The sequence below is a fragment of the Sminthopsis crassicaudata genome, chromosome 3 (assembly GCF_048593235.1).
Source record: "Sminthopsis crassicaudata isolate SCR6 chromosome 3, ASM4859323v1, whole genome shotgun sequence".
NCBI classification, from domain to species: Eukaryota; Metazoa; Chordata; class Mammalia; order Dasyuromorphia; family Dasyuridae; genus Sminthopsis; species Sminthopsis crassicaudata.
In genome coordinates, this window is record NC_133619.1 from 86,984,350 (window position 1) to 87,009,005 (window position 24,656).

At 36.4% G+C, this 24,656-nt stretch overlaps 1 protein-coding gene across 2 annotated transcripts in view; it reads left to right on the forward strand.

Annotated features, from left to right (window-relative positions):
* Nucleotides 1–752: 752 nt before the first annotated feature.
* The window catches only part of EPSTI1 (epithelial stromal interaction 1), a 100,095-nt gene continuing 76,191 nt past the window's right edge, over nucleotides 753–24,656 (forward strand). Inside the window, exon 1 of one of the 2 annotated variants that reach the window (XR_012487762.1) lies at nucleotides 753–1,250. Coding sequence is in view for 1 of the 2 variants with exons in the window: in XM_074299173.1 (XP_074155274.1) it covers nucleotides 1,087–1,250 (164 nt within the window). In the remaining variant the exon portion in view is untranslated. The remainder of the gene's footprint in view (nucleotides 1,251–24,656) is intronic. The other variant, XM_074299173.1, reaches the window with a different exon arrangement.

Consider the following 24,656-nt stretch of genomic DNA (forward strand, 5'->3'; position numbering starts at 1 on the left):
TTTGTTCCGATTCTTTTTTACAATAGGACTAGGGTAGAACTGTATTTAATATGATTGAACATGCATAACCTATATCAGTTTGCCTTCTTGGGAAGGGGTAAAGGAAGGAGAGAAGGAGAAAAAAATGGAAGTCAAAATCTTATTAAACTAAATGGTGAAACCTAATAAAATAAATAAATAAATAAATAAAGCTTAAAAAAGAAAAGAAAAGAAAGAAACCACCGCATTCCTAAACTTGAGGGGATTTCTTTGCTTGCTCAGTCTCTTGATTTTTTAAAAAATGTAATTTCCTTCTGTTTTTGTCCAAAAAGAGAGATCTATGAAGTAAGCAGGCACTTAAAAAAAATTTTTTTTTTAAAGGCTGGATTTGAATGACTGTAATTGCGGATCTAGAATCCTTTCTCTTAAAGGTTTATTTTTTTCTGTGTCCTATGATTTTAGGTAGCCTGGAGTTCTAAAGTTAGGGTTGAGTCGTCGAACTGATTACCTAACACTCGCTTCTCTCTCTCTTCCCCTTCTAGTTCTCCGTTAATTCTTCATAACTATGGTGTGCCCCACGTGGGGATGCAGGAATGGGGTGAGGCTGTCAGCCAATGCGCATCCTATAGCCCCGACCCACTACAGGTGAATGGCTTTGACAATAACAACGACCATTTGCGGAGCTGATCTCCGTAGGGAGGCTCTTTTTAGAGAAGGCCCTAGGAGTCCGTGGCCACTGAATGCAGGTGGAATTGATCTTGTCCGAGGTTAGTTAGGTTGTTGCCACAGGCAGCCCTCAAAAGAAGCTCCGGGAGGTTGGTTGACACCTGGAACGTCAGGGCCCGAGGAAGCTGTTGCCGGGAGAGGGTACAGAGTCGGGGGGTGGGGGACAGCGCCTCTGCTAAGGAGAGAGGAAGGAAACCAGGAAAGCTGAATAAGAGTTTTTGGGGTGTGGGAGGACAGGGGAGAAACCGAAACCTAAGAGCGGGCTTTCCCCGGCTGCTTTCGTTTTCCCCTCGAGACCCACAGTCCCTCGAGAGCCAGCGGCCAGCTGCCTTTGAGCCGTGCTCCCAGAGCCCGGAGCCCTGCTTCCCAGACCCACTGACCATGTACAGCCGAAGCAGGGTTTCGTTCTCTTCTCCTGCTGCTTGGAACTCAGTGAAGAGGCGGCCTGAGCAGGGCTTGCTCCAAGGCCGGAGAATGAGTGCTGGAGCTTCGCATGAAGACCGGTTGTTGGAGAGCTCCGGTTCTGGACCCCAGAATCAAGAGCCGTAAGTCTGAAGTGAGCCGCATCCTCTGGAGGCGGCACCCCCCTCTCAGGTGGTTGTCCACCTCTGGGAAGTCTACCCTTTTAAAAACACAGCGTGAACCTAATGAGTTGCAAATTCTTTTCACTGGGGCTCAGTTTCCTCTTTTGTAATTTGAGAGAAATGGACTAGGTGGTCTCAGTGACCCCAAACAGTGCTGCTGGATCATAAAACTTCACAGAACCCTCTGCCTTTACATCCTCTCCACTAGTTTTTTCTCCAAGTTGAAGTATTTTTTCCTCCCTAACTGTGTTCTGTATAAAGTCACTGAACTTGATCTCAGGTGAAGTCAGTCACCAGTGAAAGAGGAGGAAATCCATACATCTTTAGAAGGGGTTTTATGTGTGTGTGTGTGCGCGCCTGTGGGTATATATATACCGAAAGCTGAAACCTAAATTGACCGGTAAATACACTGAAACGTTTTAAAAACAACACCTCAAAGTACTTTATAGTATTCTGGTTGGGACTTCATAGTATTATACTTGGGATACTATAGTATTATGGTTGGTGCTCTATAGTATTATAGTTGGGGCTCAATAATATTATAGTTGGGACTACATAGCATCATGGTTGGGGCTGCATAGTATAATGGTTTGGACTTCATAGTATTATGGTTGGGGTTGCAAAATATTATAGTTGGGGCTGCATAGTATTATAGTTGGGGCTCTATAGTATTATAGATGGGGCTCTATAATATCATAGTTGGGCCTGCTTAGTATATTTGGGGTTCTATAATATTATAGTTGGGGCTCTATAGTATTATAGATGGGGCTCTATAATATAGTTGGGCCTGCTTAGTATATTTGGGGTTCTATAATATTATAGTTGGGGCTCTATAGTATTATAGATGGGGCTCTATAATATAGTTGGGCCTGCTTAGTATATTTGGGGATCTATAATATAGTTGGGACTCTATAATATTATAGTTGGGGCTATACAGTATTATAGTTGGGAGTCTATAATATAGTTGGGGTTGTATGGTATTAAAGTTGGGGCTCTGTAATATTATAGTTGGGGCTATACAGTATTATATTTGGGGATCTATAATATTATACTTGGGGCTCTATAATATAGTTGGGGATGTACAGTATTATAGTTGGGGCTCTATAATATTATAGTTGGGGCTGTACGGTATTAAAGTTGGGGCTCTACAATATTATAGTTGGGGCTATACAGTATTAAAGTTGGGGCTCTACAGTATTATATTTGGGGAGCTATAATATACTTGGGACTCTATAATATTATAGTTGGGGATGTACAGTATTATACTTGGGGCTCTATAATATTATAGTTGGGGATGTACAGTATTATACTTGGGGCTCTATAATATTATAGTTGGGGATGTACAGTATCATGGTTGGGGCTGCATAGTATCATGGTTGGGGCTACATAGTATCATGGTTGGGGCTGCATAGTATTATAGTTGGGGCTCTATAATATTATAGTTGGGGATATACAGTATCATAGTTGGGGCTCTATAATATAGTTGGGGCTGCACTGTACTATATTTGGGGCTGCATAGTATTATAGTTGGGGCTCTAAAATATTATAGTTGGGGCTCTGTAGTATCATGGTTGGGGCTCTGTAGTATCATGGTTGGGGTTGCATAGTATCATGGTTGGGGTTGCATAGTATCATGGTTGGGGCTGCATAGTATTAAGGTTGGGGCTGCATAGTATTATAGTTGTGACACTATAATATTATAGTTGGGGCTCTATAATATATTAGTTGGGGCTGCATAGTATTATAGTTGGGGATCTATAATATTATGTTTGCAGCTGCATATTATTCTGGTTGGGGTTACATATTATTCTGGTTGGGGTTGCATATTATTCTGGTTGGGGCTGCATAGTATTATAGTTGGGGGTGCATAGAATTATGGTTGGGGCTGCATAGTGTTATGGTTGGGGCTGCATAGTGTTATGGTTGGGGCTCTATAATATTATATTTGGGGCTGCATAGTATTCGAGTTGGGGCTCTATAGTATTATAGTTGGGTTTGCATAGTGTCATGGTTGGGGTTGCATAGTGTCATGGTTGGGGTTGCATGGTGTCATGGTTGGGGTTGCATGGTGTCATGGTTGGGGTTGCATGGTATCATGGTTGGGGCTGCATGGTGTCATGGTTGGGGCTGCATAGTGTCATGGTTGGGGCTGCATAGTGTCATGGTTGGGGCTGCATAGTGTCATGGTTGGGGCTGCATAGTGTCATGGTTGGGGCTGCATAGTATTATAGATGGGACTCTATAGTATTATAGTTGGGGCTCTGTAATATTATAGTTGGCGCTGCATAGTATTCGAGTTGGGGCTCTATAGTATTATAGTTGGGTTTGCATAGTATCATGGTTGGGGTTGCATGCTCTAATGGTTGGGGTTGCATAGTATTAAGGTTGGGGCTGCATAGTGTTATGGTTGGGGCTCTATAATATAGTTGGCGCTGCATAGTATTCGAGTTGGGGCTCTATAGTATTATAGTTGGGTTTGCATAGTATCATGGTTGGGGCTGCATAGTATTATAGATGGGGCTCTATAGTATTATGCTTGGGGATCTGTAATATTATAGTTGGCGCTGCATAGTATTCGAGTTGGGGCTCTATAGTATTATAGTTGGGTTTGCATAGTATCATGGTTGGGGTTGCATAGTATTATCGTGGTTGGGGCTGCACAGTATCGTGGTTGGGGCTGCACTGTACTATATTTGGGGCTGTACTGTACTATATTTGGGGCTGCATAGTATTACGGTTGGGATTACATAGCATTATAATTGGGGCTGCAAAGTATTATATATGGGGCTGCATAGTGTTATAGTTGGGGCTCTATAATATATTTGGGGCAGCATAGTATTCGAGTTGGGACTCTATAGTATCATGGTTGGGGCTGCACGGTGTCAAGGTCGGGGCTGCACGGTGTCAAGGTCGGGGCTGCACAGTATTATGGTTGGGCCTCTATAATATTATACTTGGTGGTGCATAGTATTATGTTTGGGACTTCATAGTATTATAGTTGGGGCTGCATAGTATAATGGTTTGTACTTCATAGTATTATGCTTGGGGCTGCGTAGTATTATCGTTGGGGATCTATAGTATTATAGTTTGGGCTGCACAGTATTATGGTTGAGCTTTCCTAGTATTATGGTTTGGCTTTCATAGTATTATGGTTGGGGTTCTATTGTATCATAGTTGGGGATCTATAATATTATACTTGGGGCTGCATAGTATTAGAAGTGGGGCTCTATAGTATTATAGTTGGGTCTGCATAGTATTTTAATAGGGGCTACATATTATTATGGTTGGGCTTCATAGTATTATGGTTATGGCTTCATAGAATTATGGTTGGGGATGCATAGTATTGTGGTTGGGACTTCATATTATCCTTGGGGATGCATAGTATTATAGTTGGGGCTGCAGAGTATTATAGTTGGGACTTCATAGTATTAATGTTGGGACTTCATAGTATTAATGTTGGGACTTCATAGTATTATGGCTGGGACATCATAGTACTAATGTTGGGGCTGCATAGTATTAATGTTGGGGCTGCATAGTTTTATGGTTGCGACTTCATAGTATTAAGGTTGGGACTTCATAGTATTAAGGTTGGGACTTCATAGTATTAAGGTTGGGACTTCATAGTATTAAGGTTGGGGCTTCATAGTATTATTCTTGAGGCTGCATAGTATTATGGTTGGGACTTCATAGTATTATTCTTGAGGCTGCATAGTATTAAAGTTGGGGCTGCCTAGTATTAAAGTTGGGGCTGCCTAGTATTAATGTTGGGGCTGCCTGGTATTAATGTCGGGGCTGCCTGGTATTAATGTCGGGGCTGCCTGGTATTAATGTCGGGGCTGCCTAGTATTAATGTCGGGGCTGCCTAGTATTAATGTTGGGGCTGCCTAGTATTATAGTTGGGGTTACATAGTATTATAGTTGGGGTTACATAGTATTATAGTTGGGGCTCTAATACTATAGTTGGGGCTGTACAGTATTATAGTTGGGGCTCTATAATATTATAGGTGGGGCTGTCTAGTATTATATTTGGGACTCTATAATATAGTTTGGACTCTATAATACTATTGTTGGGGCTGTATTATAGTTGGGGCCCTATAATATAATAGTTGTGCTGCATGATATTATAGTTGAGACTCTATAGTATTATAGTTGGGGCTCCATAGTATTATGGTTGGGCCTCTATAATGTTATACTTGGGGGTGCATAGTATTATGTTTGGGACTTCATAGTATTATAGTTGGGGCTCTATCATATTAGATTTGAGGCTGCATAGTATTATGGTCAGGGCTGCATAGTATTATTCTTTGGGCTGCATAGTATTAAGGTTGGGACTGCATAGTATTATAGTTGGGACTTCATAGTATTATAGTTGCGGCTGCATAGTATTATAGTTGGGGCTGCATTGTATTATGGTTGGGGCTGCATTGTATTATGGTTGGGGCTGCATTGTATTATGGTTGGGGCTGCATTGTATTATGGTTGGGGCTGCATTGTATTATGGTTGGGGCTGCATTGTATTATGGTTGGGGCTGCATTGTATTATGGTTGGGGCTGCATTGTATTATGGTTGGGGCTGCATTGTATTTTGGTTGGGGCTGCATTGTATTTTGGTTGGGGCTGCATTGTATTTTGGTTGGGGCTGCATTGTATTTTGGTTGGGGCTGCATAGTATTAACATTGTGGCTCTAAAATATTATAATTGGGACTCATATTATAGTTGGGGCTGCATAGTATTATAATTGGAGGTGCATAGTATTATGGTGTTGGCAGCAAAGTATTATGGTTGGGTCTTCATAGTATTATGTTTGGGGCTTTGAGTTTGATTCTGAGGGACAGATTTAAAGATGGGTGTAAGGGAGGGAAGAAAGAAACATCATTTGAGGGTATAATACTACAAAGTCTTATGAGAGTAATTCCTCCCTCAAATTTTTTTATATGTAGAAGAGTTTACGTTCTTTTGGGTGGCCTCACAAGGCAAATCCAGGACCAACTCTTGGAAATTACTAAAAATTATTCAGTCTTCACCAGGATACAAAATCTGCCTACAATTTGAATGAGTTTTCTGAATTTAGAGGTGTTCAATGAGAGTTTCAGAACTAGCTTATTTCTTATTAGAAATATAAGTGCGGTAACAAGGATAGAATAAACTGGAAAATTATTTTTTAAAATTTCAGATTCTGTTTTGCTTAATCTTGTTTTTTTTTGCCCTTATATTAGAAGCAGCAGTGTTAGCCTGGGAACAGAAAGATTGGGATTAAGTCCTTCCTGACACATATTGCCTATGTGATACTGGGGAAGTCACTTCCTTGTGCTATAGACAATTCTCTCACACAATAACTTGCAAGAAGATGTTTACCTTTATGGGTACAAGGAGTTTCCTCAGGGGATATTCCCTATCCACTGAAATCACAATTCTGTCCCTATTTCTTTTAGGGGATAAATGAGGTCTTTTGAGTGAGGTGGTATGCAATTTAATCAAAAGCAGAAACCTGAGCAGAGTTAACTGCTAATGCTTATTAGGTGTTCTTGAATGAAAGGCTGTGAGCTTTTTTTAAAAGAAAAATTACATGTAATATGTGTGTATGTACAATGAATATTCAGCCATAGGGTCTGTGACTTGTTAGGAATAAGTGCTTAGGATTCTAGATTTGTGGGTTACTGAAAATTAATGAGGTCTTACTGTTGCATGACTTCTATTATCCTGAGGACAAGAGAAATGTAGCAATCCTTATTTGAAATTACCCAGATCATCCTTCTTATTCAAAGGGAATCCTAAAATGAATATTTTTCAAAGTTCGGGTATGCGTGAATTCCTTCAAAAAGCACAGGATGAAATCAAACGGACTGTTTACTGGCCACCAGGTAATGTGTGTTTCTTAGCAACCTGTCTCCAGCTTTCAACTGTTTAGAAATGTCTGATGAGAGGGGGGAGTGAAAGTGATGCTATTTGTAAGGATCTTTAATTACAACCACCATTTGAAAAGCAAGGAGAGCAGTACATCCATACTATTGTCATTTAAAACCCATTCCAACTGGTGGGAGGGAAGGATTAATGCCATTTCCCCGTGGTGTAAGCTATACTACTGTGTAATATATGCCCATATACCCAACCTTCTACGAACCCTAAAGAGCCAATGTTTGTGAACACTCCATCCTTTTAGCTTCCTCCCCTCTTCTGGTTTCTGATCTTCAAGTACCAAAAGGTGTACATTTCATGTCAACATTAGTCGCTTATTCGATTTCCATTAGTAAATACAGAGTAAGGATGGTTGATCGGAAATTTCAAAGTCAATGATTTTTGTCATCACTTGCCTTATTGCCTGATCTTCTGTGCCTCTATGAATCAGATCAAGTCTGACAGTATTGTGGCACTAGCTTCATTGTTCACTTGGAATATCTAGAGAAGAAGTAGGACCCATCTGAAAATCCTGCAGAGAAGGGTCCGACCATGCTTTATCAATGAAACCCTACAATTGGATTTTGTATTGTGGAATTTGGCCTTTTCTTTGTGGTTGCTCTAAAAATGTAAATTTTGACAGATTGTTGGTTAGTAGAGGAAACTATGTCCTTTGACTCTTTTTCATAGTCTACAGAGTTTAATCAAAACTCCTAGCTGAAGATTCAAGGACACTATATTTCCTGGAGGGGAAAGTTGACATGTAGAGAAACCAACACCTTCCTCATGGATTTATTCTCAGCTTACCACACAAGAGATTTCAGGGAATTTCCCCTTGGGTGAGATTGGGGATTTGCATTCTTCTGACTGAGCAGAGATATTTGCTTCCCTGTGGAAGACTGTATGTTATCTATTGTGTTCTAATTATTATAATTTATTTGATTTCTGTTTGCTGTCAGTTTGGATCATTTTTTAACAGAACTCTAATAAATTGGTCTCTGATGGACTCATGCTAACAAATAGAGAATGCTAGTTTTCTTCATAGAATATATGTATGTTCCAGCTACTAGGTGGTGCCTGGAGTCAGGAAGACTCATTTCCCTGAGTTCAAATCTGGTCTCAAACACTTACTGACTGTGTGACCTTATGCAAGTCACTTAATTCTATTTGCCTCAATTTCTTCATCTGTAAAATAAACTGGAGAAGGAAATAGCAAACCACTCCATTATTTTTGCCAAGAAAACCCCAAATGGTGTCTTGAAGGTTCAGACATAACTGAAAAATGACTCAATGACAACAATAAATGTGTGCTATATGTCATCCCTGAAGGAAGATAAGTTTCTTTCACTTGTCTTTATATTCCAACATCAGACACATAATGTTTAATAAATGCTTGTTTGTTAAAATCATCTTGATTAATTGGATTTGGGTCAAGTGGAATCTCCATTCCTTTTAAAGATCTTTTTTCTTGTTAAGTTTGCTTATTTGTTTTTTACATGCTAGTTTTTTACCTTTCAAGAATTGCCTTTTTCATCAAGAATAGCCTCTTCTGGACAAGATGACAGAAAAAAGCCAAGAAGTTATCTGAGCTTTCCCCAATTTCCCTTAGAAACAATTTGAAATCAAGCCTCTGAACTAATTCTGAAGTGACAGAATTTACAAAGAGATAAAAAGAAACAAATTTTCAGCTCAAGATAGCTTGGAAGACCTAGAGAAAAGATCTTATTTGAGTGAAAGGAGAATGCAATTCAGTGCAAAGGGTGTTTGGGCAAGCCATTGGGAGGGCCTTGGCCACAGCACAGATCAACAATCTAAACTCCTCTGTCTTAGAATAACAGGAATTAGCGCAGCAGATCAGTGGTGGAACCTCCAGTCCCAGTGCAGAAGGCAAATTGCCAGCCTCAAAAACTAGGCAACAACAGCTCAGATTAGGTCAGACAACAGTGCTGTGAGCAAGTCACTAAACACCAGAGGCTCCAGCTCTGAAAGCCAAAACTAAAAGCCATACAAGAAGCTTGGAACAATGACCCTTGTGCTCCAGAAGCAGAGCTCAATTTTAAAAGCCATAAAATTTGGGGGGAAGGGGAGAAAAAAATAAAATGAGCAAGAAAAATAAAAAACCTTGACCACAAAAATTTACTATGGTGATAAGGAAGGTCAAAACACCAAACTCAGAAGTGGACAAAATGCTCACCAAGGGATATAAATTGGTCTCAAGCCCAAAGAGCCTTCTTAGAAGAGCTGAAAAAGAATTTTTAAAGTTAAATAAGAGGCAGAAGAAAAATTGAGAAAAGAAATAAGAGGTATGGAAGACACAATCAACAGCTTGGGAAAAAGGACAAAAACTGACCCAAGAAAACAATTCCTTAAAATTGCCTACCCCTTATTTAATTAATGACCCTAACTTTCTCAAACTCAAATTTTGTTTTCTCTCCTATAGAAAGCCTATTTTGATTTATTGTCCTCTCCTCAAAAAAATACATTGTTTAGATTTTGTGTTTCTTTTTCTAGTTTTTTTTCTATTAAAATATTGGGGTTTTTTGTATTTCTATTTCCAGCAGCCTAAAACAAGGTCTGGCGTATAGTAGGTACTTAATAAATGCTTATTTTTGAATTGAATTATCTCTCTTAATAGTTTAGTGAAAATTTACTTTGACATTAATCTTATCTAGTATCATGATTCTACTTCCTATTTTTCTGGAGTCAAGCAAAACATACTTTTCTTCTCTTAATTTCTCATTTTAACCCTATAAATCTTTTTTAGTCTTATTTCCTTTAAGCAAAATATTACTGGGCCTAATCACTATACATTTTGTAATCTTTATATTTGAAGGTAAACTCAACCATTAATATTCAAAGTTGCTAGTTTTTAATTTCTTTTATTGATCTTATTGGATGCTTTGTCAATTTTTTAAAATCCAGTTTTGCTACTGAAACTTCCCTTCCCATCTTTTATATCTGTAATATAAATTCATTACCATACATACTTATTGTTTGTATTTTAGGTTTTGTATTTTTCCTTTTTTTGCATGTTTATTTTTCTTGTGATTGTTTTTGTTCTTGATTCTTGAATTTTTGACACATTTGCTGCATTTTTTGAAGGGATATAGTAGAGCTTGGGTCATTCATTTCCATTCTACCATCTTATAAAAAGATCTCACTTAGTCCTCTCTTCTCCAACCAGGCTTATATTTGTGTGTGTGTGTGTGTGTGTTTTGTATGTGTTCTCAATTCTTTTTTATGTGATAATCAACTTCACCCATTTTTAAAAAATTTTTATTTTTATTTTTTAAACATCCCCCATTTTTTTTTTTTAAAGATGACATGATTTCTATATTTAAATCAAGATGTCCATTTGGAACTCATTGTAATGAGTAATACTGGGTATAAAGCTATTTGTTACCTTCCAAGTTTCCTTCTTGTCTTTGTCAAATAGTTCTTGGGTGTACTGAACATTAAAGCTGCTGAGTTTGTTTCTGATTTTAGCTTATCTAGTTGGTTCCACTGTCATTTTTGTTTTTAACAAGTACTGAAAATTTTTCATGATTCGTGATTCATAACTTGAGATCTAACAATTTTATTTTATTTTTGTTTCTTCAAAATTCTAATCCATTAACTCTCCCAAACAAATTAGTTATTATTTTGACTATCTCTATAAAACAGAAATAAAGCTGACCTCAGAATTGGAATGGTTTGGGTTCAAAGCTTACCTGTGACATAAATTGGTCATATGACTCTTAGCAAATCACATAATCTTTGAGTGCTATCAGACATTTCTCTAAGACTCTAAGTAGCAGAGAAGGTGACCTGCATTAGAGAGTTTTCTCATCTGGGAGTTCCCTATATTAATGAAGTCATAAGATCAGCCATCATCCTGACAAATAAATTCCCCCTTTGATAACTTTGGTTGGCATTAAATCCAAAAAATAAATTGGGTAACTACTTTATTTTGGGACCCAGCTAGAAACATCATGAACAATAATAATTCTCTATTTGTCTTGCTTTAGTTACTTAAAAATTGTTTTTTAAAAAAGATTTTATTTTTCTAAATACATACAAAGATTGTTTTCAACATTCAACTTTTCAAAATCTTGTGTTTTAGGTATATTTTCTCTCTGTCCTCAGCTATCTCCCCTGGACAATAAGCAACCCAATATAGTTTAAACACATACAATTCTTCTAAACATATTAACATGTTTGTCATATTGCGCAAGAAAAATCAGATTAAAAGGGGAAAAAAAACGAGAGGGGAAAAAAACCAGAAATGAACAACAACAAAGGTGAAAAATTATGCTTTGATCCACATTCAGTCTCCATAGTTCTGTCTCAGATTTTGGATGGTACTTTCAAGTCTATTGGAATTTCCTTGAATCTCCTCTTTGTTGAAAAGAACCAGGTCCAGCAGGATGAATACAGAAAAGCTTGGAGAGACTTACATGAACTGGTGCTAAGTGAAATGAGCAGAACCAGGAGATCATTATATACTTCAGCAACAATACTATATGATGATCAATTCTGATGGATGTGGATATCTTCAGCAATGAGAAGATCCAATTCAGTTCCAATTGATAAGTGATGAACAGAACCAGCTACACCCAGAGAAAGAACACTGGGAAATGAAAGTGGAATGTTTGCATTTTTGTTTTTCTTCCTATCTTTCTTGTGCAACAAGAGAACTCTATAAATATATACACATATATTATATTTAAGATATACTTTAACATGTTTAACATGTATGAGACTGCCTGCCATCTAGGGAAGAAGGGGGAGGAAAGGAAGGGAAAAGTTGGAACAGAAGTGACTGCAAGGAGCAATAATGAAAAATTACCCATGCATATGTTGTGGCAATAAAAAAAAAACTATTAAAAAAACCAAAAAGAACCAGGTCCATTACAGAAGATCATCTCATAAACTTGTTGTTAGTGTGTACAATTTTCTTAGTTCTTCTCACTTACTATCAGTTCATGTAAGTCTTCCCAGGCTTTTCTGAAATCAGCCTGCCTATTCTTATAGAACAATAATATTCCATTATATTCATATGCCATAATTTATTCACCCATTCTCCAACCGATGGGCATCCACTCAGTTTTCAGTTCCTTGCTACTACAAAAAGGGCTCCTATAAATATTTTGCACATGTGAGTCCTTTTCCCTCTTAAAGATTATTTTGTAATTGCATTCCTCTGTTATAAGCTTGTCTTAGTGGGATGGTTCCAAAATGCTTTATGCATTTTGCGGTAATCTTTAATGTGATATCTTTTTTGATGATTTCTTTCTGATTTTTGATAATGTTATCTGGAAATGCTGATGGTTTGTTTATTTTTATATCCTGCTACCTGTACTTTGTGTTGAGTCATTTTAGCTGTTCTGTGACCCTATTTGGGATTTTTCTTGGCAAAGATACTTTAAATAAGGTATTTTCTATTTCCTTCTCCAGCTTATTTCACAGATGAGGAAACTGAGGCAAATAGGGTTAAATGACTTGTCTTCCTGACTTTTAGGAATGTATTCTTTGTGCATGATCAGGGTTAAGAGTACTGACAAAGATAAGTTAATATGATTTGGCATTGGCCAGTTTCCAGCAAAGCATGTGTGCCTATAAACTGAAGGACAAAATCCATCTTATCCTTGTTTCCCTTTCCATTTATTTGCAGCCTAGGAGTACCCAAACACCTTAAGTTTGAGGAGGATTTCTACACATAGGCAAAAATTGCTCAATATAATTTAACCACAATCTAATTTATGAATTTTAGCCTTGAAATATATTTGTAGAATCCAATACTAGATTTGGGAGAGACATTACTGAATATGGGAAATCTTGTGGCAACATCTGAGAAATTAAGTCTATTTTCAAAACTGAAAATTCACTATCATTTTATATTCACATATTTATAAATTTTGCATTACACATCCAGAAGAGAAAATATAAGCATTAACATTTTCTCACCAAACTTCTGTTCAGATCCAATTAATGTGCTAAATTTTTAGAGTGAGATTATTTTAGATATTCCCAATCATAATGTAGAATATTTTGTCTCTTGGCTTAAAAGATCCTGGCATTCCATGGCAACGTCTATTGGGTAGGGGGGGAAGGTGACTATGACAACTTCTCTACTGCCCCACCCCTTGTCCTGTGCCCTCACAGAAGTGAATAAACGAAGATGTGGTTCAACATTTACAAAAGATTACCAGTCCTTAATATGTGACAAAGGTACTTCAGGAAAAATTAATTCTGGGAAAACACTGTGCTCTGGGGGTAGAATTTAGTACCCCAAATGATAGACTGGTTATTAAGTTTATAACTGATTTCTGGTTTAAATCTTAGAACTTTTTAAATGCAATTGAGGAGTAGTGAAGTATCTTCTAATAGATTGAAGGAAAAGTAGGAAATTAAAAAAAATTATTCCCGACTTATCCTGTTTACAGGTACTGGATGGTGTGAGTGGACTCGTTATGTGTCTGTTGGTGGATGGGAGAGATAGGGCTATTCTGAGGTCCTTGTCAATTATATGAAATAGTATCTCAATGGCCTGAAAAAATCAAGATTTTTTTTTCTTTTTTTGTGTGGGAGGAGTTGTTTCTAGAGTTCATGATTTATTGGGGAAACCCTAATCCTTTTGTTGACTTTTATTCCATCTCATGGGGAAAAATACCTTAGACTTCCTTTCTAAAGGATAGGTAAAAAGGTAACTTACATTTAACAATTAAATTGTGTGATTCAATGAATTAAAAGAGCTAAGTAGCAGAGTTCATAGAATTCTGGGCTTGGAATCAAGAAGCCCTGAATATTGCCTTTGACACTTATTAGCTACATGAATCCTGAGGAAGTCACTTAACATTGTCCCACTTTTTTTGGTCTTAAGTTTTTTTTTTTTTTTTTTTGATCTGCAAAATGGGGATTATAATAGCATCTACCTCCTGGAATTAGGGTGAGGATCAAAGAAAATAACATGGGAAATATTTTGCAAACCTTAAAGTGCCATATAAATGCTAGCTGCTATTATTATTTTTATTATATTTTTGTCTATTCAGAAAAAAAAATAAGAAAGCTTTAGAACCATAATGATCTTGAGTTTGTCTATAAAATGTTAGTTGCAGAAATGAGTCACATTCTACTTCTAATATTTGATTTTTAAAGGAAGAAGAAAGGATTAAATAAAGAAACCTTAGTTGATTCCTGTGTAACCAAATTTGATTCGCAAAAAATAATAAATACATTGAGGGAGGTGATCATTGTTCCTCCAAAATGGATTTTAGAAAGTTGAATGCTCTTTTTTTTTTTTTTTTTTTTTTTTTTTTTTGTGGGGGTGGGAGGTTGGTGGAAAAAGGGAGAGGGAAGGAAGAACATCTATGTTACTTTAAAGTTTGCAAAGTATTTTTACATATGTTACATCATTTCATTTTTAAAATGACCCTGTAATTTATTATTATCATCATTTGACAGATACAGGAAACTGAGGTTGTGAGTTAACCAAAATTACATGGTTTCTAAATGTGTATGTAACTGGATTTGAACTCTGTCTTTCTGACTGAAAATGTAGTCTTTTATCTAGTCACTATTCTAGTTAATTGCCTCTAAGAAGAATACACTCAAAAAAGCATTCTTGTTTCCAGAGAAGAAAATGTTGACTTGGTTTTTATTAACAAAACCCCATAAAGGATCTTATCACATATACATTAAGAGACAGAATCTGGAATTAGAGGGCATATTATTGTAGCAGAGATAAATAGGACTTGGAGAAAATAAATGAAGGGGACAGGAATTCAGTTATATTTAGAGGTGAGATTTTTTAAAAATGAGATACAGTTGGTCACATCATCAAAACAAAAATGTATTTTGAGAATGAGTAGGGAAAAAAGACACGCAGAATAAAATTGTTGTTTAATGAAGTTGAAATCTGTTCAAAAATTCTCTCATCAAAAAAATTCAAAGTGGGGGGAGTCATGTTGAGGTTATCTAAGTTATGTTAGAATATGTGGGTTTAGAGCCAGAGGACTTAGGTTAAAATCTCAGCTATGTTTGAGGCTTACCATCTGTGTGACCTTGGGCAAATAAATGCCTTCTTTTCCCCCTCTATAAATGAGTGTTGGACTTGGAGGTACAGTTCTGGATTTATATCCTGTCATCAATTTTGCAGTATATTAAGTGTTAGTTGCTTTCCCTCTCCCTCCCACCAAATCCTTCCCCAAGAAGTTGGTTGAATGCTAGAATGGCTGCTTCTATCACGCCATTGAAGGTTTAGACTTGGGGTCTTCTAGTCCACTTATTACCCCCTAAGGATGAAGAAACTGAAGATCATGGTGGCTTAAAGTGGCCCAAGGTCATACAATAAGGAAAGGAGTCAGGGAATAAAACCATTGTCTCTGGACACCAAATCTAGTCCTGTTTACATTGCACTATATTCTAAATGACACAATATTGGGTATTTAGGAGTATCCGTGTCTCAGTTTGTATGTTCTTAAAGGTACAAATTAAGGAGTGATATGATATGGATCTATTTGAGGCCACTAAAATGTTCAGATAAAAACTCATTTTTTAGTTTCATATATTTGCTGAGAGGCAGAATGACAATGAGCAAGGAATTTAAATGTTTCAGCTGTGAATTTATTTTATGGAAATGGAATTATTAATACTTTTTCAGAGTTGTTTCAAGGAAACTGTATATGAATATTAAATGGTTCCATAAAGATAAAGATTATAATTATATTGTTTTCTTTTTAATTTAAAAACCATCCTTGAAAAGGATGACATTTTGAATGTTGACCACATTCTAAATAAAAAGTTTACAAACTTCTTGAAATAGTTTATTGCAGTTGAATGACCTCCTTTTAAAATCTTTTAAAAAAAGATTTAAAGTAGCAAGCAACCTGATAGTTTTAAACTTTTACCAAGCCTTCACACATCCTTTTGTTATCATTCAGCCATTTTTCAGTCATGTCTAACTTTTCATGACCTCATTTGGGTTTTCTTGGCAAAGATACTAGGGTGGTTTGCCATTTTCTTCTCCAGATCGTTTTATAGATGAGAAAACTGAAGCAAACAGGGTGCAGTGACTTAGAGTAACACAACTAGTGTCTGAGGCTGGATTTGAGTTCAGGGACATGATTCCTTCTCATTAGAGACTTTATACTGTCACTTTCACCCATACTAGTTCCTTGTAACTTAAACCCACTTGTAATCTGCCTTCATTGTCTGTCTCCGAAAATTGCTATAAATTTTGCTTAATATGAATGTGTACTGTGATAGGATAATTATTCCTTAGTGAGTATTTTTATGGGCCAGGATAAGGAGGAAATTAGTACTTATTCTTGGGGCATTTTACTTATATATACATGTACATTTAGGGGTACATACCAAATGATTTTGGGGGGAGGGACCAAGAATATCTTCATGTACCAAGAAACATATGTTGAGCCTTCAAGAAAACCAAATATTTTAAGATGAGGAGGGGGGTATGTACCAAGCATGGGGAAGAATTGGTATGGAGAATCAGGAGTGGGAGAGGGAATTCTGTACTATGTTATATATTGTGTTTTTATATCTATATATACATATATGTATACACACACACACACACACACACACACACACACACACACACACACACACATATATATGTACACACACAGCCACACTGGAAAGTTAGTTTGGAGTCAAATTGTCAAGGGCTTTAAATACCAAATAGAGGTTTTATTTCTTATCCTGCAGGCGCAGTAGGGAGTTACTGGAGCTTTGTTTTGTAGCAAAATGACCTAGTTAGATTTGTACTTTAGGAACATCAGTCTGACAGTTGAATGGAATCAGGATTGGAAAATAGAGAAACTTGAGGTAGGGAGATCATTAGGGGGCTAATTAAATAGTTAAAGTGAGAGGAGATGAAGGCCTGAACTAAGGTGATGGTTATGTACTTGGGGGGTGTGAAAGGACATGTGAGAATGCTAATGGCAGTTGAGTGACAATGTGGGGTGAGATTAAGGACTAGAGAATGATGCTGAAGATGAATTCTGAGTATTGGAATGACAAAACAAAGGAAATTCAGAAGAGGGTTTTGCTGTAAAGTCAACAAACATTTATAGAGCATCTACTGTGCTAATTGGGGATTCAAAAAAGGTCATAGGATATGTCAGAAAAATCACTTTAGAAAATGATAATGATTCAAATTAGACATTGACTTGGTGGAGATTGAAAATCAACCTGGCATGAGAAATGATCAAGAAATACATAATGGGGCATTTCAAGGATCTACATATCTGTGAAAATTCATTACCTGCTAGAATTCTTTCTTTGGGAAAAAAAGAAAGAACTGTACTCCTGGCCTCCCTAAATAATCATTTAATTCTTTAGTGCATAGAGAAGAGGAAAGCCAGTATCTTAGATGTGATTGAGAGCAGTAAAGAGAACTAGTTGTTAAAGTAGAAATGATTAAAACTTGGAAGACAGTGAACATAGCATTTAAAAATACCTTTTTATTTTTCAAAATACATGCAAAAATTGTTTTCAACATTCACCCTTGAAAAACTTTGTGTTCCATTTTTTTTTCTCCCATCCTCCTCCTCTCCCCCTTCCCAGACAGCAAATAATCCAATAAGATTAAATACGTGTAATTCTTCTAAACATATTTCTACATTTATCTTACTGTGCAAGAAAAATCAGATCAAAAGGGGAAAAATGAGAGAAGAAAAAACCAGCAAACAAATAACAACAAAATGATGATAATGTTTTGATCCACATTCGGTCTCCATAGATCTCTCTCTGGATGTGGATGGCATTTTCCAACACAAGTCTATTGGAATTGCCTTGAATCACCTCATTGATGGAAAGTGTGATTGATGGCAAGCATCTATCACGTAATCTTTTTGTTGCTGTGTACATAACATTTTATTTTTATTTTATATTAAAGCTTTTTGTTTACAAAACATATGCATGGGTAAGTTTTCAACATTGACCCTTGCAAAACCTTCTGTTCCCACTTTTCCTCTCCTTCACCCCACCCCTTCCTCTAGATGGCAGGTAGTCCCATACATGTGAAATATATTTTAGACCTTACTCTTGGGGCAGATAAATGGTCAGAGATCATAGAGAAAAAAAATCAGAAGAGATAAGCCAGAGCTACTTACATCTTGTTTTGTTTCTGGACAAAGATCTTCAGACTGGGAAGGAAAGGACAAAGATGGTTAATGGTGTCAGGACTTGTTACAAGAGAGCACAGACCTTGATAAGCCCAGTCACGTGTTATCCTAGAATAGTGGAAGGATTTAACTGTAGGTTTGCTATGTGATCAATGATTTTGATAAATTGTAGAGAACAGGAGAAACTCTATAGGAATGAAGAGAAGCAAATGTACTGATTTTTAAATGAGGCAGATTCTATAAAACAGGCTTGTGGGACTAATTTCGACCCTTAAAAATACTAGAACATATTATTAAATGATGATTTGTAAGCACTGATAATTCACATTTTATTTATGCTTTTGGATTTGTGAAGCACTTTACTTACTATCCTCCCCTGACAGAATGGAGTACATTTATGTCCTCCATTCCACAGAAAACTATAAACTGAACTTGAGGCTCATTCATGAGAAATCCAAGTGGAAAAATCTTGCCTTTCCTTTCCAATTGCTAAGCATATGACTATGGGTCACTGAATTTCTAAGTGAGAAAGGTTTTTGCTATACCACACTATCTTACTAGGGTAAGAGCTGACATGTTTCAAGAATGTCAAGTGAGAAGACCTCTATTTCCTTTCTTGTCAAGGTTAATAGATTGGTAATTCAGGGGAATGCTCTAGTCAGAGTATGTCTGGACAGCAGAAGGCATTTGACAAAAAGACTCAAGATATTAGTTGGAGAGACATGGCCTAGATCAGGGCTTCTTAAACTTTTCCCACTTGTAATCTGTTTTCGCCTGAGAAACTGTTATGTGGTAAATAGGTATATGAAATAGATATACAAATCAAAAAAATTTTTGATAAAAAATCATAATTTTTCAATCCCCACATTCAGTGACAAGACCCTACGTGGGGTTACAAAACAGTTTAAGAAGCTGGATTCTAGATTTAGTAGATTTACGTAGAATCAGAACTAGAAAAATGATCAGACACGATGGATATTCATAGATTACTCTCAACCTAAAGGGAGGTTTCCCGGGAGCTTCCCTTTGGTTGTATTCTCTTTAATATTTTTATCAAGGGTTGAAGTGGTTGAAGGCATGCTTGTCAAATGGACAAATAAAACAAAGTTGGGAGAGCTAGTTAACCTGTTGAATGATTATAGAATCATGGTCTACTAACGTATCATCAGCCTTGACTGATGAGACAAATTCATTATAGGGAAAAGACTTTAAACTTGCAGTTCAAAAATTCAAAAATTAAATACAAGATGGGGGAACTTGGTAGACAGAAGCTTTTCTGGAAGGGATTTGTTTTGGGGAAAAGGGATGGTCTTTGTGGGATGAATACTCATTAGGATGCAATAGTGTGGCTAACATGTGTGCTCATGGGCTTTATTAAAAACAGAAAAGAATCTAAGATACTTTGTCCTGGCCAGAGTATTTCTTCAACGCTGTGTTCAGTTCTGGGTACCACATTTTACAAAAAAAATTCCTGTTAGTCGAACAATATCCAGAAGAAAGGAACCTATATGATAAAGTACTTTAGGATTATGCCATGTGAGCATCTACAGCTTAAAGGTGCTGGAGGTGTTTGGCCTGGAAAGGCTTAGAAAGGAGATATAATAGCTATCTTCAAGCATTTGAAGTGCTTTTATATATGAGGTTAGAGTTCTCTTTTTCTTTTGTTTTCTTTTTTTCTTGTTTGGAGGCCAGAAGAACCAGGAGTAGTGGATACAAGTTGTTGAGATGGATTTTGTTTTACCCAAGACAAATGTTACAATAGAGCTTTCTAAAGAAGGAATGGCCCTTTCAAGGATAGTAAGTTCATACATCAGTGGTTTTCAAGTGGAGTTTGGATGGATATAATATCAAGAATGTTTTAGAGATGATTACTGCTTTAGAGTGGTTGGTTTAGATTGTATCTCATATACCTATCTGAATCACTGAAATTCTAGGAACTAAATTGTCACCCAAGTGGAGAATTTTTTTTTCAATTAAAAATTTCCATGTAGAAAGTAAAACAGATAAGGAAGATTATGTGAACTGAATCTTTGTATAGCTTGATTTTTTTTATGGCACATAATAAATTCAACATGTTATTTTCAAAGATGTCCTGCTTGTCTTGTTTCCCTCTGAACTTTTTCCTGTTCCCTTCTGTGCATTTTTAAGATGCTTCAGTGTTATTATTCAATTTTTAGTCATGTCCAACTTTTTATGACTCTATTTGAGGTTTTCTTGGTAAAGATACTATAGTGATTTGCCATTTCTTTTCCTGCTCGCTTAACAGATGAGGAAAGTGAACCAATTGACTTGCCCAGGGTAATACAACTAGTAAGTGTAAGAGGCCACACTTGAATTCTGGAATTTAGCTATTCCAGTAATAAGATGCTCCAGTAATCCTCTTATTTATATTATTTTTGTAACACTGTAAATGCTGTTCTCTCACCTTTTCCACAAAAAAGGGAAAGACACAATCTTCATACAAATAAGTATAGTCAAGTAAAACAAAGCTATATGTTTGCTATGTCCAAAATATAGGTGTCTTTCTTCACCTAAGGTTCCTAAGTATTTTTAGTTGAAATTTATATTGAATGTATAATACCTGTTCTTTTGAAATTTTTCTTTGCTACAGATGAATATTTAATCCTTCCTCTCTCTCTTATTTTGTTTGGATATTTTGCTTTTTGATAGACCAGTGGTTTTTTTCCTAATTAGAGTTTAAATAGCATCTGGTACAGCATGTTATCACAGGGGAATATGTTTATGTAATGCTTGGAATCTATCGAGATATTTTTCACTACTGCCAGAGAAAATTTTTCCTATTGATGACAAGTTCTGAAAATCATACAAAGATTTCTCTGAAGAAAACTAATCCCTATGGTCTTGGGAAGTCCTCAGAAGAATATATTTTTAAAAAATCTTTCTTTTGGGGTAGGGAAGGTAGTCTTTTGGGGGAAGAGAAACTTTGAACAACAGAAAACTTGTCTCCTTTCATAAACTCTCCCTTAGTCATCTCATTGATGTGTGCTATTGGGAAGTTAAAATAATCTTCCAAATTGGGATATTTCATTAAATTTCAATGAGGTAATTAAGGAAACTCATTTTCAAAGATACACATTTATTTCGGTAGCTTAGATTTTGCTTAATCAGGAAACTGACTGGAATGCTAAGTATAGCCAGATCAGGCTTTTTGGGATCAGAAGCTTTGTGAGAGGTTGTTGAAATGGATGATATGTGGGTTAAAACAACAGAGGCCACTTAACTGTGGGTAAGAACTAATTGGCTGAAAAGCATGAATAAGTAACATTGGTATTCATGTCAAGAGAAAGCCAGGATAGAAGAGGTGGATATTCAAGTATATGGAGACATTATGCTGTACACGGCATGATATTGTTAGAGATGGAAGGCAGCTCCTTAGATTTAAATTATTCTCTTAGTACAAGCTGGAAGAATAGAAACTGAATTACTTAGGAGCATGTTTTCTTCCAGATCATATGGAATATTTTAGATTTGGTTCTTAAAGATGGTAAAATATCACTAATGATTGTTCCATGAATTTCCAATATAATATTGCTGATGATTGATCCTCCCCCACTTCCCCATTCCTGAATCTAGAGGTTAACAATGCGTGCAATTGAGCCTGCAGAGATAATTGTTTCATTTTAAAAAGACCCCAGGATCGATTTGTCACCTCCTTTTCTTCTCTTCCATTCCATACTATGTTCATACTATCTAACCCATCACACTGGTTATAAGTTTGAATCATTTCTAACATAAAAATATTTCTATTTTGATAGACTTCAAATTTTTATTAGATAAATAATAGATTTTAAAATTTTTTTGGTCATATTTTAAATTTTGAGTTGTCTTTATCCCTCCCAACCCATGTTAGAGAAGATTGACATTTGATAGAGACAAGGAGCCATACAATACACACTTCCTAATATCAGTTCTTTCCCTGGAAGTGGAGGGCGTTTTTCTTAAGTCCTTTGTAGTTGATTTGATTGATCACATCACTCAAAATAGTTTAGCCATTCACATTACTCTTCAAACAATATTGCTTTTTCTTAGTTCTCTTGATTTCACTTTGTATTATTTCACAGAAGTCTTCCCATGGTTTTCTAAAACCAACCTGCTTGTCATTTCCCAAAAGAAAATGATAATTTTTTTTTTACACTTAATTACCACAACTTATTCAGCCATTCCTTAATTGATGGACATTCTTTTTCTAATTATTTGCCACCACAAAGAGAGCTGTTATAAATATTTTAGAACAAAGATACAGGTTTCTTTTCTTTTTTGCTGATTACCTTGAGAAACAGATCTAATAGTGGTATTGTTGGGGTAAAGTGTATACACAGTTTTATAATTCTTTGGGCATAATTTAAGCAATAGCTTTCAAAAATGGCAAATGTAATCATAGATAATAAACTGTTTAAAAGTATCAATCATGGACTTGAGAGCCAGAAGAAACATTAGAAATTAATTAGAAATTTGAAATAGTCAATTTGCACCTTTGGCAGATGAAGAAATTGAGACTTGAAGTGGTTGAATGACTTACATAAGATCACAAAGGCAGTGAAGATTTAAACCCAGATGCTCTGATTTCCAGTCCAAGAATCTTTTCACTATACCAGGCTATCAGACTGCTGCTAAATAAGAGGCACACAATGAAACTGAATTACGAGTGCATTCCTATCCTAGAATCTGAGTCCAAATGCATCTGTGCAGCTGAAAATTCATGAATAGCAGCTCCACTGTGTAGTTTTGGAGCATGGCTAATGTAGTACCACAAGAAAGACTTGTTTGGGTCATGCTTGTCTCGAATTGTGGACTATGCATGGCAAAGGAGTTCTGGCAGGGGTATTGTATTAATAATATCTCTGCCTGTTCAATTCAACAAATACATACTGCCAATTATAAGTAAGTCAATGTGCTAAGCAAAATTCTTACTCTTAATGAGTATGCAATGTAATAAAATATAGATATAAATGCAAAAAAAAATTATACTATAGGTTAGGAGGTGATTAAGTACAGATGGAAAGTAAAGCAGAATAGCTGAATGGGGAGCATTAAGGGAGGGAGCACCTGTATCTGGGTGGGGAGATATCAGGAGTGATTATAGGATGAGATAACTTGAGTTGGGTCTTGGAGAGGAAGGATCTCGGATAGAGAAGGGGAGATGATGAAATTAGTTCCAGACATGGGGGCAGGAGAGAGTGACATGTATAAAGAAGGGCATGGAGTTAGGACGGGTAAGATGGGATCTGAACACTGAATCTGAAGCTTAAATACTTTGACCTTGTCATGAAAAGATAGGACTCATTGGAAAAGACTGATGTTAGGAAAGTTGGAAGGCAAAAGGAAAATAGGATGACAGAGGATGAGATGAATAGAAAAGTATTGTAGAATCAAGGTACATGAATTTTTAAATAGACTTTGGGAGCTAGAGGAGGACCAAAGGGCCTGGCGTACTGTGGTCCATGGGGTCACAAAAAGTGAGATACAACTGAACGCTATGAGATAAAATCTGGACATGTGACCCAAGTTAGTTCAGACAAGGAATGAGGAAGATATGGTAGAATAGGATTAGAAGAGCGATTGTGGAGGACCTAAAATTTGTCTTGAGTTTTAATTTTGATAGATAATGCAGTGTTCCTGAAGAGTTTTCTTTTTTGATTGGGATACAAGCTGATGTACATGTGTATTGGATTACTTTGGCCGTATTATCAAACATAATGGTGAAGAAAGGAGAAATTAGGGACATCTTCTGCTCTCTAAATGCTTGTTTCTAGTTTCCCTCTTTTCCATTTCATCCTTTATAGTGTTGTGATACAGAGTAGATAAAGAAAGGAATGAATGAATATGAGATACTACCAGAAAATATGTATTAATTATCTCAGTCATGAGCTCTTGGAGAGCAAAAACCTTGTCATGGTTTATATTTCCTAGATACTTATTAGCTGTGTCTTACTTAACCCTTTTTGCCTCAATTTCCTCATCTGCAAAATGGCCTGGAGAAAGAAATAGTAAACTACTTCAGGATCTTTGCCAAGAAATCCCTGAATAAGGTTCCAAAGGGTTGAAAACCATTGACACAAGTGAACAACAACATTACCTATCTAGCTTTATGCTGATGTGATAATATGCAAATGTGTTGGATTGACTAGCATCCTTTCTCCTTGCTGGAGTTGAAAGGCAAAAGTGATACTCATAGGGCAGGTTTTCCTACTTTAGTGAAATCTTTTCTGTCTCTTGTTTCTTTTGTGTCTCTGTCTCTATTGTTTCTCTGTCTCTCTGTCGCTGTGGTTTCTCTCCCTTCCTCCCTCCCTTTGTTGTCTTGGGATGTCTGTCTGTGTGTCT